This window comes from Aureococcus anophagefferens (genome assembly GCF_000186865.1).
Source record: "Aureococcus anophagefferens unplaced genomic scaffold AURANscaffold_17, whole genome shotgun sequence".
In the NCBI taxonomy this organism is placed as follows: domain Eukaryota; class Pelagophyceae; order Pelagomonadales; family Pelagomonadaceae; genus Aureococcus; species Aureococcus anophagefferens.
In genome coordinates, this window is record NW_008705577.1 from 344,076 (window position 1) to 356,690 (window position 12,615).

A 12,615-nucleotide genomic window follows, 5' to 3' on the forward strand; every position below is an offset into this window, starting at 1 on the left:
GGGCGTGACCGTGGGCGCGGGCGACGGCGCCGGCGTCGGCCGGAGCGTGGGGGGCGCCGTCGGCGCCGGGGACGGCCGCGGCGTCGGCGCGAAGACCGGCGCGGCCGTCGGCGATCCGGGCGTGACCGTGGGCGCGGGCGACGGCGCCGGCGTCGGCCGGAGCGTGGGGGGCGCCATCGGCGCCGGGGACGGCCGCGGCGTCGGCGCGAAGACCGGCGCGGCCGTCGGCCCTCCGGGCGTGACCGTGGGCGCGGGCGAGGGCGCCGGCGTCGGCCGGAGCGTGGGGGGCGCCGTCGGCGCCGGGGACGGCCGCGGCGTCGGCGCGAAGACCGGCGCGGCCGTCGGCCCTCCGGGCGTGACCGTGGGCGCGGGCGAGGGCGAAGGCGTCGGCCGGAGCGTGGGCGCGGGCGACGGCGCCGGCGTCGGCCGGAGCGTGGGGGGCGCCGTCGGCGCCGGGGACGGCCGCGGCGTCGGCGCGAAGACCGGCGCGGCCGTCGGCCCTCCGGGCGTGACCGTGGGCGCGGGCGAGGGCGCCGGCGTCGGCCGGAGCGTAGGCGCGGGCGACGGCGCCGGCGTCGGCCGGAGCGTGGGGGGCGCCGTCGGCGCCGGGGACGTTGCGCCGGCGCTCGGCGGGACCGACGGCGCGGCGCTCGGCGCGGCGCTCGTCGGTGCGGCGCTCGTCGGCGCCACCGTCGTCGGCGCGGCCGTCGTCGGCGCGGCCGTCGTCGGCGCGGCCGTCGTCGGCGCCGCCGTCGTCGGCGCCGCCGTCGGCGCGGCCGTGTACGACACCTGAAAGTCGTACGAGTCCGCGAGGGAGTCGTCCGCTTCACACGCGACCGTCATCGTGTACGCGTTGACCTCGGCGTCGCCTGAGACGAGATTCATCTGCTGACCGTCGTTATCCGTCGTCACGCTGTCGACGACGGCCCCGTCTGGGTCGGTCACGTAGAGTTCCACCGTGGCGCAGGCGCTCGGATCGCCGCGGTACGTCCAGAGGACCTCGCACTCGACGCCATGAACGCACGTGGACTCGGTGCCGACGCTCTCGATCTCGAGAAAGGAGGCCGTCGGCGTGACCGTGGGCAGGGCGCTCGGCGTCGGCGACGGCGCGCCGGTCGGCGCCGCGCTCGGCGCGGGGGACGGCGAGGCGCTCGGGGACGCGGTGGGCGCGCCGGACGGCGCCGCGCTCGGGGACGCGGTTGGCGCGCCGGACGGCGCCGCGCTCGGGGACGCGGTGGGCGCGCCGGACGGCGCCGAGGACGGCGAGGATGACGGCGCCGAGCTCGGGGACGAGGACGGCGCCGCGCTCGGCGAGGCAGATGGCGCGGCGGACGGCGTCGAGCTCGGGGATGAGGACGGCGCCGCGCTCGGCAGAGCCGACGGCGTCGCGCTGGGCCTGCTCGACGGCGCGGCCGTCGGCGCGGGCGTGAACGACACCTGGAAATCAACGGAGTCGGTCAACGTGGCGTCGTCGTCGCACGTGAGCGTCAGCGTGTACTCGCTCACCGTTGCGTCGCCGGGAACGATGTGCGTCTCTTGGCCGTCGTTGTCCTGAGATTCCGTGAGGATGACGTTGCCGTCCGGGTCGGTGAAGACGGCGGTCAAAGTCGCGCAGGCGCCCGAGTCGCCGCGGTACACCCAGAGAAGCTCGCATTCGACGTCGGCGACGCACGTCGACTCAGTGCCCATACTCGTGATCTCGACGAACGAAGCCGTCGGCAGGGGCGACGGTCCGGCGCTCGGCGAGGCGCTCGGGGACGGCGACGGCGCCGCGGACGGCGGGGTGCTCGGGGACGCCGACGGCGCGGCGGACGGGGGCGTCGACGGCGCCGCGGACGGCAGGGGCGACGGTCCGGCGCTCGGCGAGGCGCTCGGGGACGGCGACGGCGCCGCGGACGGCGGGGTGCTCGGGGACGCCGACGGCGCGGCGGACGGGGGCGTCGACGGCGCCGCGGACGGCAGGGGCGACGGTCCGTAGCTCGGCGAGGCGCTCGGGCACGCCGACGGCGCCGCGGACGGCAGGGGCGACGGTCCGGCGCTCGGCGAGGCGCTCGGGGACGCCGACGGCGCCGCAGACGGGGCCGGCGACGGCGCGGCCGTCGTCGGGTTGGGCGTCGGCGTGATGCAGATGACGCCCGCCTGCTCGCCGTCGCCGCAATTGTGGCTCGACGTACTGGTGCACGCCGCGAGGTAGTTCTCGGAGCCGTAGCAGCCCACGTCGTCGTAGACGAAGTTGCCGTCGTTGTCCGCGGACCCGAAGTAGTTGTTCGTCGTCGCCATGTAGGCCTGGTAGTACGGCCCAAAAACCTGCCGGCAGACGACGTCCGCGTCGGAGAGGTCCCACCCTTCGTCGCAAACGTTGCCCCAGGTGTTCGTCGCCGGGTTGAGCGCGTAGATCGTGCCCGAGTAGGCGTCCGGGCCGTCGAGGAGCTGGATCGTCCCCGAGGTGCAGCAGGCGCCCGCGTAATCCGAGGACCCGCAGTCGTGCGCCGTCGTGCCGGCGCACTGGTAGAGGTACGCCTCGCTGCCCGTGCACGCGAGGTCGTCGTAGCCCACGCCGTAAGCGCCATCGGTGAGCTGCACCGTCGCCTCGTACGCGTACCAGTTCCAGGACCAGCCGCCGTAGGCGTCGCGGCAAAAGACGTGGGCGTCGACGATGTCCCAGTCGTCGTCGCAGACGTTGTACCAGCCCGTCGTGTAGGTGACGACCGTGCCGCAGGTGCTCCCGCTCTGGATGAAGCCGTACTGGCCCGTGTGGGCGACCGGAGACGCCGACGGCGCCGCGGACGGCAGGGGCGACGGTCCGTAGCTCGGCGAGGCGCTCGGGCACGCCGACGGCGCCGCGGACGGCAGGGGCGACGGTCCGGCGCTCGGCGAGGCGCTCGGGCACGCCGACGGCGCCGCGGACGGCAGGGGCGACGGTCCGTAGCTCGGCGAGGCGCTCGGGGACGCCGACGGCGCCGCGGACGGCAGGGGCGACGGTCCGGCGCTCGGCGAGGCGCTCGGGGACGCCGACGGGGCCGCGGACGGCGGGGTGCTCGGGGACGCCGACGGCGCGGCGGACGGGGGCGTCGACGGCGCGGCGGACGGGGGCGTCGACGGCGCGGCGGACGGCGTCGAGCTCGGGGACGCAGACGGCGCCGCGGACGGCGTCGAGCTCGGGGACGCAGACGGCGCCGCGGACGGGGCCGGCGACGGCGCGGCGGACGGCAGGGGCGACGGTCCGTAGCTCGGCGCCGCGGACGGGGCCGGCGACGGCGCGGCGGACGGCGTCGAGCTCGGGGACGCAGACGGCGCCGCGGACGGGGCCGGCGACGGCGCGGCCGTCGAGGGCCGGGGCGTCGGCAGTGGCGTCGGGTTGGGCGTCGGCGTGACGCAGATGACGCCCGCCTGCTCGCCGTTGCCGCAGTTGTGCGTGTGCGTGTACGTGCACGCCGCGAGGTAGTTCTCATAGCCGTAGCAGCCCACGTCGTCGTAGACGAAGTTGCCGTCGTTGGCCGCGGACCCGAAGTAGTTGTTCGCCGTCGCCATGTAGGCCTGGTAGTCCGTCCCGAAGACCTGCCGGCAGACGACGTCCGCGTCGGCGAGGTCCCACGCGTCGTCGCAAACGTTGCCCCAGGTGTTCGTATGCGGGTTGAGCACGTAGATCGTGCCCGAGTAGGCGTCCGGGCCGTCGAGGAGCTGGATCGTCCCCGAGGTGCAGCAGGCGCCCGCGTAATCCGAGGACCCGCAGTCGTGCGCCGTCGTGCCCTTGCACTGGTAGAGGTACGCCTCGCTCCCCGAGCACGCGAGGTCGTCGTAGCCCACGCCGTAAGCGCCATCGGTGAGCTGCACCGTCGTATCGTTCGCGTACCAGTTCCAGGACCCGGAGGGGCTGGCGTAGCCCACGCCGCCGTAGGCGTCGCGGCAAAAGACGTGGGCGTCGACGATGTCCCAGCCGTCGTCGCAGACGTTATACCAGCCCGACGTGTAGGTGACGACCGTACCGCAGGTCGAGCCGTCCTGGATGAAGCCGTACTGGCCCGCGCGGGCGACCGCCGGGAGCAGCAAGAACCACAGTTCAAAAGCGTCCACCATCATCCATCGAACTCGCAGTAAAGGTGAAGAAAATGTCCAAGTATTATTGAAGTACTACTTCAACCTAACATGCCGTTTCTATCCGAGCCCGCGGGGATGAGGCATTATGCCGCCGCCTCGACTTTAGGTCGTCTTATAAAGTATCGATGTAGGACCCGTCGGGTCGGATGATCGTGTAGGGGAAGTAGCGGTCGTTGATGGAGTCGAAGGTGCACGTGGGCTCCGTGACGCGGATGGCCTTCTTCTTCTGGACGATGAAGTTGTAGCGCGTGCGCTGGACCCACCAGAGCTGGTAGTTGTGGCGGGGCTGGTGGAGCTCGAGGTCCGTGGAGCGGAACGCGTAGTTCGTGCGGTTGTCGTTGAACGTGACGAGGTAGTAGATGCTGTCCTCGTCGTACTGGTCCAGGGCCATGTTGACGCAGTCCTCCTTGTCCGTGGGCATGCACGTGATCTTCCCGAGGAGGCCCTGGAAGGAGAAGTGCGTGTCCATGTCGTTCGTCGGGCAGTTGGCGATGTCGTTGACCTCGCAGCGGTGCGCGCAGCCGTCGTTCTCGTACGCGAGGTCGCCCGCGACGGTGCCGCCCTCGCCGTAGGAGCCGGTCCGGTGGGGGTGGGCCGAGCAGCCGGGCCAGTAGAAGCACTTGCCGCCGTAGGTCTTGCCGACGAGGTAGGGGCTGTCGTAGTAGCCCGTCTCGTTGTTGCCGCCGATCTTCGGGCACTCCGTGTTGTAGTAGCGCCGGCCGCCCCAGGCGTCCGTGAAGTTGGAGCACTGGAGCGTGTCCTGGTCCTCCTCGAGCGTCGGGCAGTAGGGGTACTCGGCCGCGGCCTCGTCCTTGGCGAGGTAGTGGTTCAGCGTCGACAGCCGGTTGCTGTAGGGGCCCGCGGTGTCCTCGAGCATGTTCTTCGGGCAGAAGAACGTGCCCGTCTTGAGCTCGTTGTTGTAGCCCGGCGGGCAGCAGCACTCGGGGCTCGACTCCTTGATGTAGACCATGGAGCCGACCTGCGGGGGGGAGGACGGGGTGACGCGAGCATAGACACGAACGTCGACTTGCCGCAGCCGCTCTCGCCCACGGGGCCGACGATCTCGCCCTTCGACGGCGCCGGACCATCGATCTCGACGCGACGGGGTGACCCTTCGACGGCGCCGGACCATCGATCTCGACGCGACGGGGTGACCCTTCGACGGCGCCGGACGATCGAAACAGACAGGGGGGGACGAAACCGATCGACGCGACCGATCGAAGAAAGACGCGCCGGTCCGCGCGCGCATCGTCGACTCCTCGTAGTTGCAGGCGATGCGGTCGACGACCTGGATGCCGTAGGCGAGGTCGATGGTCGTCGTCGTGTAGCCCGTCGTCAGGGCCGTGTCGATGCGCTTCTCGTTGATGACGAAGCTCTCGTCCGGGTTGTAGGGCGACCCGTTCTCGCGGTGGAGCCTGCGGGGGGGTTCGCGCGTCCCGCGCCGGAGCTCCGCGGGCGACGGTCGCCCGCTCGCGGCGCGCCGTCAAAGACTCGGAGAAACGCGCTCGATGAACGTGCCGCAGTGCGGGTGCTGGCTAAAGTCCTCGTTGTTCGGGCTGCCGGGCTCGCCGCAGTTGATGATCATCGCCGTCTGCGTGAAGGCGACCTGGACGCAGTTGGGCCGCTCCGTGCCGTCGACGTCGAAGCAGCTCGCCGACGCGTTGACCGTCGCGTTGTTGTCGCTGCAGTAGGGCTGGATCGGGAACGGCCGCATGCCGAGCCGCGTGCCCTGGCAGTGGCTGAATTCGTTCGTGCGCACGAGCTCGCCGTTGGACTCGAGCCGAAACATGACCTCGCCGTCCTCCGGCGCGCTCTCGCACTCCTCCGCGAGGAAGGTCTCGTCGTCGGCGCGCCGCCGCTCGCTCGCGTCGATCTCCGCGCCCTCCGCGTCGACGAGGTCCACGTTCGCGAGGATCTCCCCGGGAAGCGCCAGAAGCATGTGCGAAAACGCGCTCTGCGGGTCCCGATATCCGTAGTCGACGAGATCGCGCCGCACCCTGGCGTAGGCCGGCGATCCGTACCAGTTCATGCAGCAGTCGTACGGGTTGCCCACGCACGGGTCGACCTGCGAGCGCGCGTAGGTCAGAGGTTCGCGGGCTCCGGACGAGGCGACGCCGGTGTCCGCGATGAGCCCGATGGCGTACTTCATCGCGTGCGGCACCTCGAACATGTACTGGTCCCGGTTGAAGTAGGACCGCGCCGGGTAGAAGTAGTCCTCGACGGCCTCGTTGCTCTTCAGCAGCTCGACGAGAGCGCCGTTGCCGTTCTCGAGCATCTCCGCGTACTGCAAAGTGTCCTCCTCGTACTGCGGCGTCGCGGTGTGGAGCATCGCGAGGAGGGTGAGCGGGACGAGGCGTCGTCTTCGTGGCGGTCCCATCTTGTGCGGCGCGCGCTGCCCCATCACCGGACAGGCGTGCGCCGGCGGAACGAAATAGACTGCAAGCCGCGCATGTATCCGTTCTTCGCCTCCACAATTGGGTGAGGCGCGCGATGGCGCGGCGGGTGGCGCGGTATTAGCGGACCATGGAGGACCTGGACCTCCAGGTCCGCTTCCCGCCGCCCTTCGAGGCGCCCTGCCGGGCGGAGGAGCAGCCGCTCCTCGCGGCTCGGCCGGAGCCGAGCTTCAAGCGCCGGAGAAGACGACAAGAGTTTGGCGTGCTGCTCGTTGCCGTGGGCGCGATCGCGGTCACGGTCGCCGCGCGGCGGGACTCGTCGTCGTCGGATGGGTCGCTGCTCTCGACGCTGACGGGGGCGCTGCAGCGGAGCAGCGGCGGCGGGACCGGCGCGCTCGGCCGCGGCTCCGACGGCGCACTCGGCGGCGCGGACCCGGACTCGCGACGAACGCGACGACGGGTGTACCCCACGCCGGAGCCCAGCGCCGCGCCGTCGGCCGCGAGCGCGGAGCGGGAGCGGTCGCGCCACGCGGTGCACACGCATAGGACACGGCACTACCACGCGGAAGCGGGGTCGTCGTACTCGTACTTGTACGACGACGACGAGACGTACTCCTACGCCTTCGTCGACGACGACGACAGCGCGTCGACGGACGACGACGGCGGCGGCTACTTGGCGACGAGCTACTCCTTCTACTACGACGCGTCGAGCTACGGCAGCTACAGCTTCGACGACGATAGCAGCACGCCCGGGCCGACGATGCTGCCGTGGCCCGCGCCGTCGGGGAGCCCGACGCCCGTTGCGACCGGCGCCTGATATGGTGGAACTGAGCCGACTTCAACGCCGCGGCGGTCCCGGAGGCGACGACGGAGGCCTCGAACGCTGCTCCACAGCGAGCACCGAGCAATCAAAGCCCTGTGCAGTGGTCGAGCCTCCCGAGACGCCCACGAGGGCCGTCGCCGACGGGGCGCGCGCCGGACCGCGCGACCTTGATCTCGTTCGTCTCGTAGGTGCCGAGCTACGACCCGACGCTGCTGCCCTGGCCCGCGCCGACGCCGAGCCCGAGCGTGCCGCCGACGACTTCCAGACCATCTGCGACCCCTTCTTACGCTCCCTCGCCGAGGCCCTCGACCGAAGCGCCGACCGACGGGCCGAGCCTGTTGCCCAGCTCGCGGCCGACGTCGCCGCCGCTGCCCGCGCCGAGCGCCGCGCCGTCGTATGCGCCGTCTTCGGCCCCGACGATGCCGCCGCTGCCGGCGCCCTCGCCAGCTCCGTCGTATCCGCCCTCTTCGGTCCCGACGACCGCGGTACCGAGCTCTCCGCCGTCGCGGATCCCGTACCCGAGCCCCACGACGTCGCCCGAGGCGGCGCCCACGCCGACGCCTTCGTACGGCCCCTCGACGGGCCCGAGCATGATCCCGTCGACGGCCGCGCCATCGACGAGCCCGACGACCTCGGCGCCGAGCCCTTCGCCCTCGGCCGCGCCGTCGTCGACCACTCCGAGCGGCTCTCCCACGATTTTGCCGTATCCGGCGCCAAGCTCGACTCCGTCGTACGATCCGTCGACTTCTCCGACGCTGAATCCTACTCTCCGTCCTACTGAGCTCCCGTCCGTGGGGCCGAGCGGCGACCCGACACGTCTGCCCAGTTTTGAGCCCTCGGCGGCGCCTACGACCAGCTCTCCCAGTCCGGAGCCGTCGACGAGCCCGTCGGCGCCGCCGAGTACCTCGGCGCCGTCCGGCATGCCCACGGTGTTGCCCTACCCGCTCCCGACGTCCATGCCGACCTCTTCGACCCCGTCCTACGAGCCGTCGTCTTCTCCTTCGACCGCGGCGCCTTCTGCGCCGCCGAGTACCGCGGCGCCGTCGTCGTTGCCGTCGGTCGTGCCCTCGCCGAGGCCTACGAGACGACCCACGCGGCTGCCGACGTCCCACCCGTCGGCGACGCCCACGTCGATGCCCTCGACGGCCGCGCCATCGTTCGCGTCGGCGTCGAACCTCTCCCGATCCATCGTTTGCCCCATCGCGATCCCGTCGATTCGTAGGTCTGGCCCCACGGCGCTGCCCGCGCCTTTGCCGACGTACGCGCCCTCGGCGGCGCCGTCGAGCCGCCCGACGTCCATGCCGAGCCCGCGGCCGACGCGACGACCTACGAAGCTCCCGACGAGCGCCCCCACGCAAACGCCCACCGGCACGCCTTCGACGTTCGTGCCCAGCGGCTTCCCGAGCGGGGAACCCACGCCCTGCCCGTCGACGGCGGCGCCATCGTGCGACACGGCGCCGAGAATCCCAGACGACCGCTCGTCACACGTGTTTTGTAGGTCCGGTCCGACGATCCTGCCGCTGCCGCAGCCGACCTACGCTCCGTCATCGGCGCCGTCGCCGAAACCGACGCGCGTGCCGCTGCCCAAGCCGACGGCGACGCCTACAGCCGAGCCGACTCGACGGCCGACGCGGATTCCATCGCCGTCTCCCTCGACGGCGTCGCCCACGACGCTCACGCCGACGAGCGGACCGTCGACGCTTCCCGAGCCCCAGCCCTCGGGCTCGCCATCGTACGTGCCGTCGCCCGCGCCGTCGACGGCCTCACCGTCGTCCGCGCCGAGCGTCCCGCCGACGCCGGAACCCTCGGCGAGGCCCAGCACAGCGATGCCCTCATACGATCCGTCGCCGTGTCCCTCGACCGCCTACCCAGCACGGGGCCGACATTGCTGCCGCTGCCCTCGCCGACCGGACCCCCCTCGTACATGCCAAGTCCGAGCCCCGCCGACGCCATCTTCGATCCCGTCGATGCCGCCGCTGCCGGTCCCGACGGCCCTGCCCGCGCCGAGCCCGTCGGCGACCCCGTCGTACCCACCGAGCTCCGTGCCCAGCACCGCGCATCCTTCTTTGCCGCCGAGCCTGTGTCCGTCGACCACGGTCCCGACCCTGTATCCCCTCGCGAGACCCACCGTGCTCCCGGTCCCCGTGCCCTCGACGTGCCCGACGTACTCGCCCTCGGCGTTGCCGTCGACGTCATCGCCGTCGGCATTGCCGTCGACCTCTGCGCCCGACGGCTCGCCGACGTACTCGCCGTCGACCGCCGCGCCGTCGACCGCCTCGCCGTCTCCGTCACCGTCGACGTGCCCCTCGACGGCGGCGCCTTCGGCTGGGCCAACGCGACTGCCGGTCCCCGCGCCGACGAGCTATTCGCCGTCGAGCTGCCCGTCGACAGCTTCGCCTTCGAGCTGTCCATCGACTGTCTCGCCCGACGCCTCGCCGACGCGCCAGCCTTCGACGACATTCCCGACGCATCCGCCGAGCACGTACAGCCCGACGAAGGTGCCCTCCGTGATCACACCGATGCCGTCCTCGTGGCCCAGTTCGACGCCCTCGTACGCGCCGACCTCTTGGCCATCCAGCCGGCCGTCGTCGCTGCCAAGCCCGTATCCATCTCCGCCGCCGTCGCCGCTGCCGACGTACTGGCCGAGTGGAGCGCCGTCGCCTCGACCGTCTGCAGCGCCGTCTCCGTCCCCGTCGTCTACGCCCTCCGCGGCGCCGTCGACGCCTCCGAGCCCCGCGCCGTCGCCGAGTCCTTCCAGCTCGCCCTCGTCGTTGCCCTCGACATCACCGAGCCCCGCACCGAGCCCCTCGCCGTCAGCGGCACCTTCGGCCGCGCCCAGCGCGTCGCCGACAGCGGGCCCGACTGCGCTGCCGTCGAGCGCGCCCTCGTCGGCGCCCACGGCCTCGCCGTCCTACGCACCCTCGTCGACTCCATCTTTTTACCCGACGTTCAGCCCGTCGCTCACGCCGTCTCTTTATCCGTCGGCGTCCCCATCTTTCGCGCCGTCGGCCGAAGCCGCGGACGACGATGACGACGACGATGACGACGACGACGACGACGACGCGGACGCGTCCACGACCGACGACGACGATGTCGCGACCACGGCAGACGACGACGACGTCGCGACCGCGGCGGACGACGACGACGACGACGACGACGACGACGACGATGCGGTCGACCTCGACGACGACCGACGAGCAGTCGTGGACGATGCGAGCTCGAGCGCGGACGACGACGTCGCGGACGACACGGACGACCTGACGTCGAAAGCGGACGATGACGACGACGACGACGACGATGACGACGACGACAATGATCGACACCATAAACGCGACGACGACGACGACGATGATGATGATGACGACGACGACGACGACGACGACGACGACGACGACGCCAGCGCAGACGACGACGACGACGACGACGACGACGACGACGACGGCACGCACCACAAAAACGTCATCGACGACAAGGGAGCGGCCTCCGACGACGACCAGGGAGCCGTCGACGACATCAGTGGAAAGTCGCCGACGGACGACGACGGAGGCGATCCCGCGGCTACCAAGTCGCGACACCACGCTTCGAGGCGCTTATCGCCTCGGAGATAAAATTTTCGCACGTAGTAGTGTACTACTTAGTAGTAGGAGATGCGGTGTTATAAAAAAACAGAAGGGAAGCAAGCCGGAGGACACTCTCACCGACCCCCCTTCCACCCCTTCCGCGCCGACCGCCAGTCGTCGTCGTCGTCGTCGCTCTCCGAATCATCGCGCTGCGCGTAGACCTCGCCGCGCGTGCCGCGCGCCGCGCCGCGCGCCGCGGGAGGCGCCGCGGGCTTCGACGCGGCCTTGGGCGGCGACGGCGGCGCGAGCGCGGCGAAGCGGTTCGAGGCGTCGACGGGCCCCTTGGCCCTGGGCGGCGGCGACGGCAGCGGCGGCTCGACCGCGGGGGCCTTGCGGACCTTGTGCATGGGCTGCTTCGGCGCCGCGTCCATGAGCGCGAAGAGGTCCGCGAGCTCGTCGCTCACGCCGACGACGCCGTCCTCCTCGTGCTCCGCCTCGATCATGTCGAGGATCTTGTCCAGGCCCGCGGGGTCGTAGGTGCACGACGCGCCGTCGGCGGGCATCATCGCCGCGGCGGCCTTGGACAGCTCCTCGGCCTCGACGCGCTTCGACTCGCGGCTCACGAAGCGCTGCGGCGCCGGCGCGGCGGGGGCGAGGTCCCGGAGGGGGTCGACGCCTACCAAGCATGACGGTGACGATATCTCATCGTTTTCCCGGTCAAAAGCTCTCGGTAACGATTCGTTTCCCCACCCGAAATCTCAATCGTCTCGGCCACAGGACGCTGGTCGACGCCCTCGGCGTCCGGGCTGTCCTCGTCGAAGCGGCGGCGGAGCGCCTCGCGCTGCGCGGCGAGCTCGCGCAGCTCGTCGCGCTCCTTCTTCTTCGCGTCGAGGCGCTCGAGGCGCTCGCGCTCCTCCGCGCGCTGCTTCTCGAAGGCCTCGAGCACGTCCGACGGCACGGACGACGACGCGTCGCCGTCGCCGCCGCCGAGGGACGCGAGCACGCGGTCGAAGATCGCCTCCTTCTTCGCAAAGTTCTCCAGGTCCCTGAGCCGCTGCGCCTCGAAGAAGGCGTCGGGGTCCCAGGACGCGGGCGCCGCCGGCGTCGCCGGCGCGTCGACGGGCGCCGCCGCTTTCGGCGGCGGCGCCCGGGGCACGAGGCCGTGGCGCGCGCGCATCGCGGCGACGTCGAGCACCTTCAGGCCCGCGTCGTCGTCGTCGTCGTCCGCCGCCGCGGCGGCGGCCGCGGGCTTCTTCACGGCGCGGACGACGGGCTGGGCCGGCGCCTTGGGCTTCGGCGCCCCGGCCTCGTCGCCGAACTCCTGGCGCGCGAGCTCCATGCGCAGCTCCTTGGCCGTCGCGCCGACCTCCTTCGCGGCGGCGTCGAAGTTGTACTTGTGCCGGCGCACGAGCGCCTGCACGTCCTTGGCCCAGTCCGCGGGCATGATGTTCGTCGCGCTGCTGCCCTTCTCCGGCGAGAGCGGCATGGAAGGACGGTTGGCCAGACCGCGGGGTTTTGATCGTGGATGCGAGGCTGCCCCAAAGTCAAGGTGCTCGCCAACGAGCTAAAGCTGCCACAAACCTCGGGAGCCGCTCACTCGCCTCTGGAGCGCCAGCCTGGACGCGTAAAACAGCGCCGCTACACGCAACGATGGTCGTCATCCACGTCAAGTTCGGCCAGGAGGACGAGTTCCTCTACGAGACGACGTGCGCGACGTCCAACGACGAGCTCATCCGCGGCC

At 71.7% G+C, this 12,615-nt stretch overlaps 3 protein-coding genes across 3 annotated transcripts in view; 1 reads left to right on the forward strand and 2 right to left on the reverse strand.

The window, feature by feature from the left end:
* The window catches only part of AURANDRAFT_72040 (hypothetical protein), a gene marked incomplete at both ends in the record, with an annotated part of 15,215 nt that extends 8,788 nt beyond the window's left edge, over positions 1 to 6,427 (reverse strand). The window contains 7 exons of the mRNA XM_009040935.1: positions 691 to 789; positions 1,250 to 1,437; positions 2,175 to 2,809; positions 3,305 to 4,002; positions 4,307 to 5,077; positions 5,300 to 5,513; positions 5,613 to 6,427. Coding sequence (XP_009039183.1) covers positions 691 to 789; positions 1,250 to 1,437; positions 2,175 to 2,809; positions 3,305 to 4,002; positions 4,307 to 5,077; positions 5,300 to 5,513; positions 5,613 to 6,427 — 3,420 coding nt within the window. The remainder of the gene's footprint in view (positions 1 to 690; positions 790 to 1,249; positions 1,438 to 2,174; positions 2,810 to 3,304; positions 4,003 to 4,306; positions 5,078 to 5,299; positions 5,514 to 5,612) is intronic.
* Positions 6,428 to 6,621: 194 nt separating this feature from the next.
* On the forward strand, positions 6,622 to 7,308 carry AURANDRAFT_65824 (hypothetical protein; the record flags this gene model as incomplete). The annotated part of the gene is made up of 1 exon (XM_009040834.1): positions 6,622 to 7,308. The coding sequence occupies one exon, from the start codon at positions 6,622 to 6,624 to the stop codon at positions 7,306 to 7,308; it is 687 nt and encodes a 228-aa protein (XP_009039082.1).
* Positions 7,309 to 11,008: 3,700 nt separating this feature from the next.
* AURANDRAFT_65825 (hypothetical protein) lies at positions 11,009 to 12,360 on the reverse strand (the record flags this gene model as incomplete). The annotated part of the gene is made up of 2 exons (XM_009040934.1): positions 11,009 to 11,550; positions 11,655 to 12,360. 2 exons carry the CDS (start codon positions 12,358 to 12,360, stop codon positions 11,009 to 11,011), a joined length of 1,248 nt encoding a protein of 415 aa, XP_009039182.1.
* Positions 12,361 to 12,615: the final 255 nt, after the last annotated feature.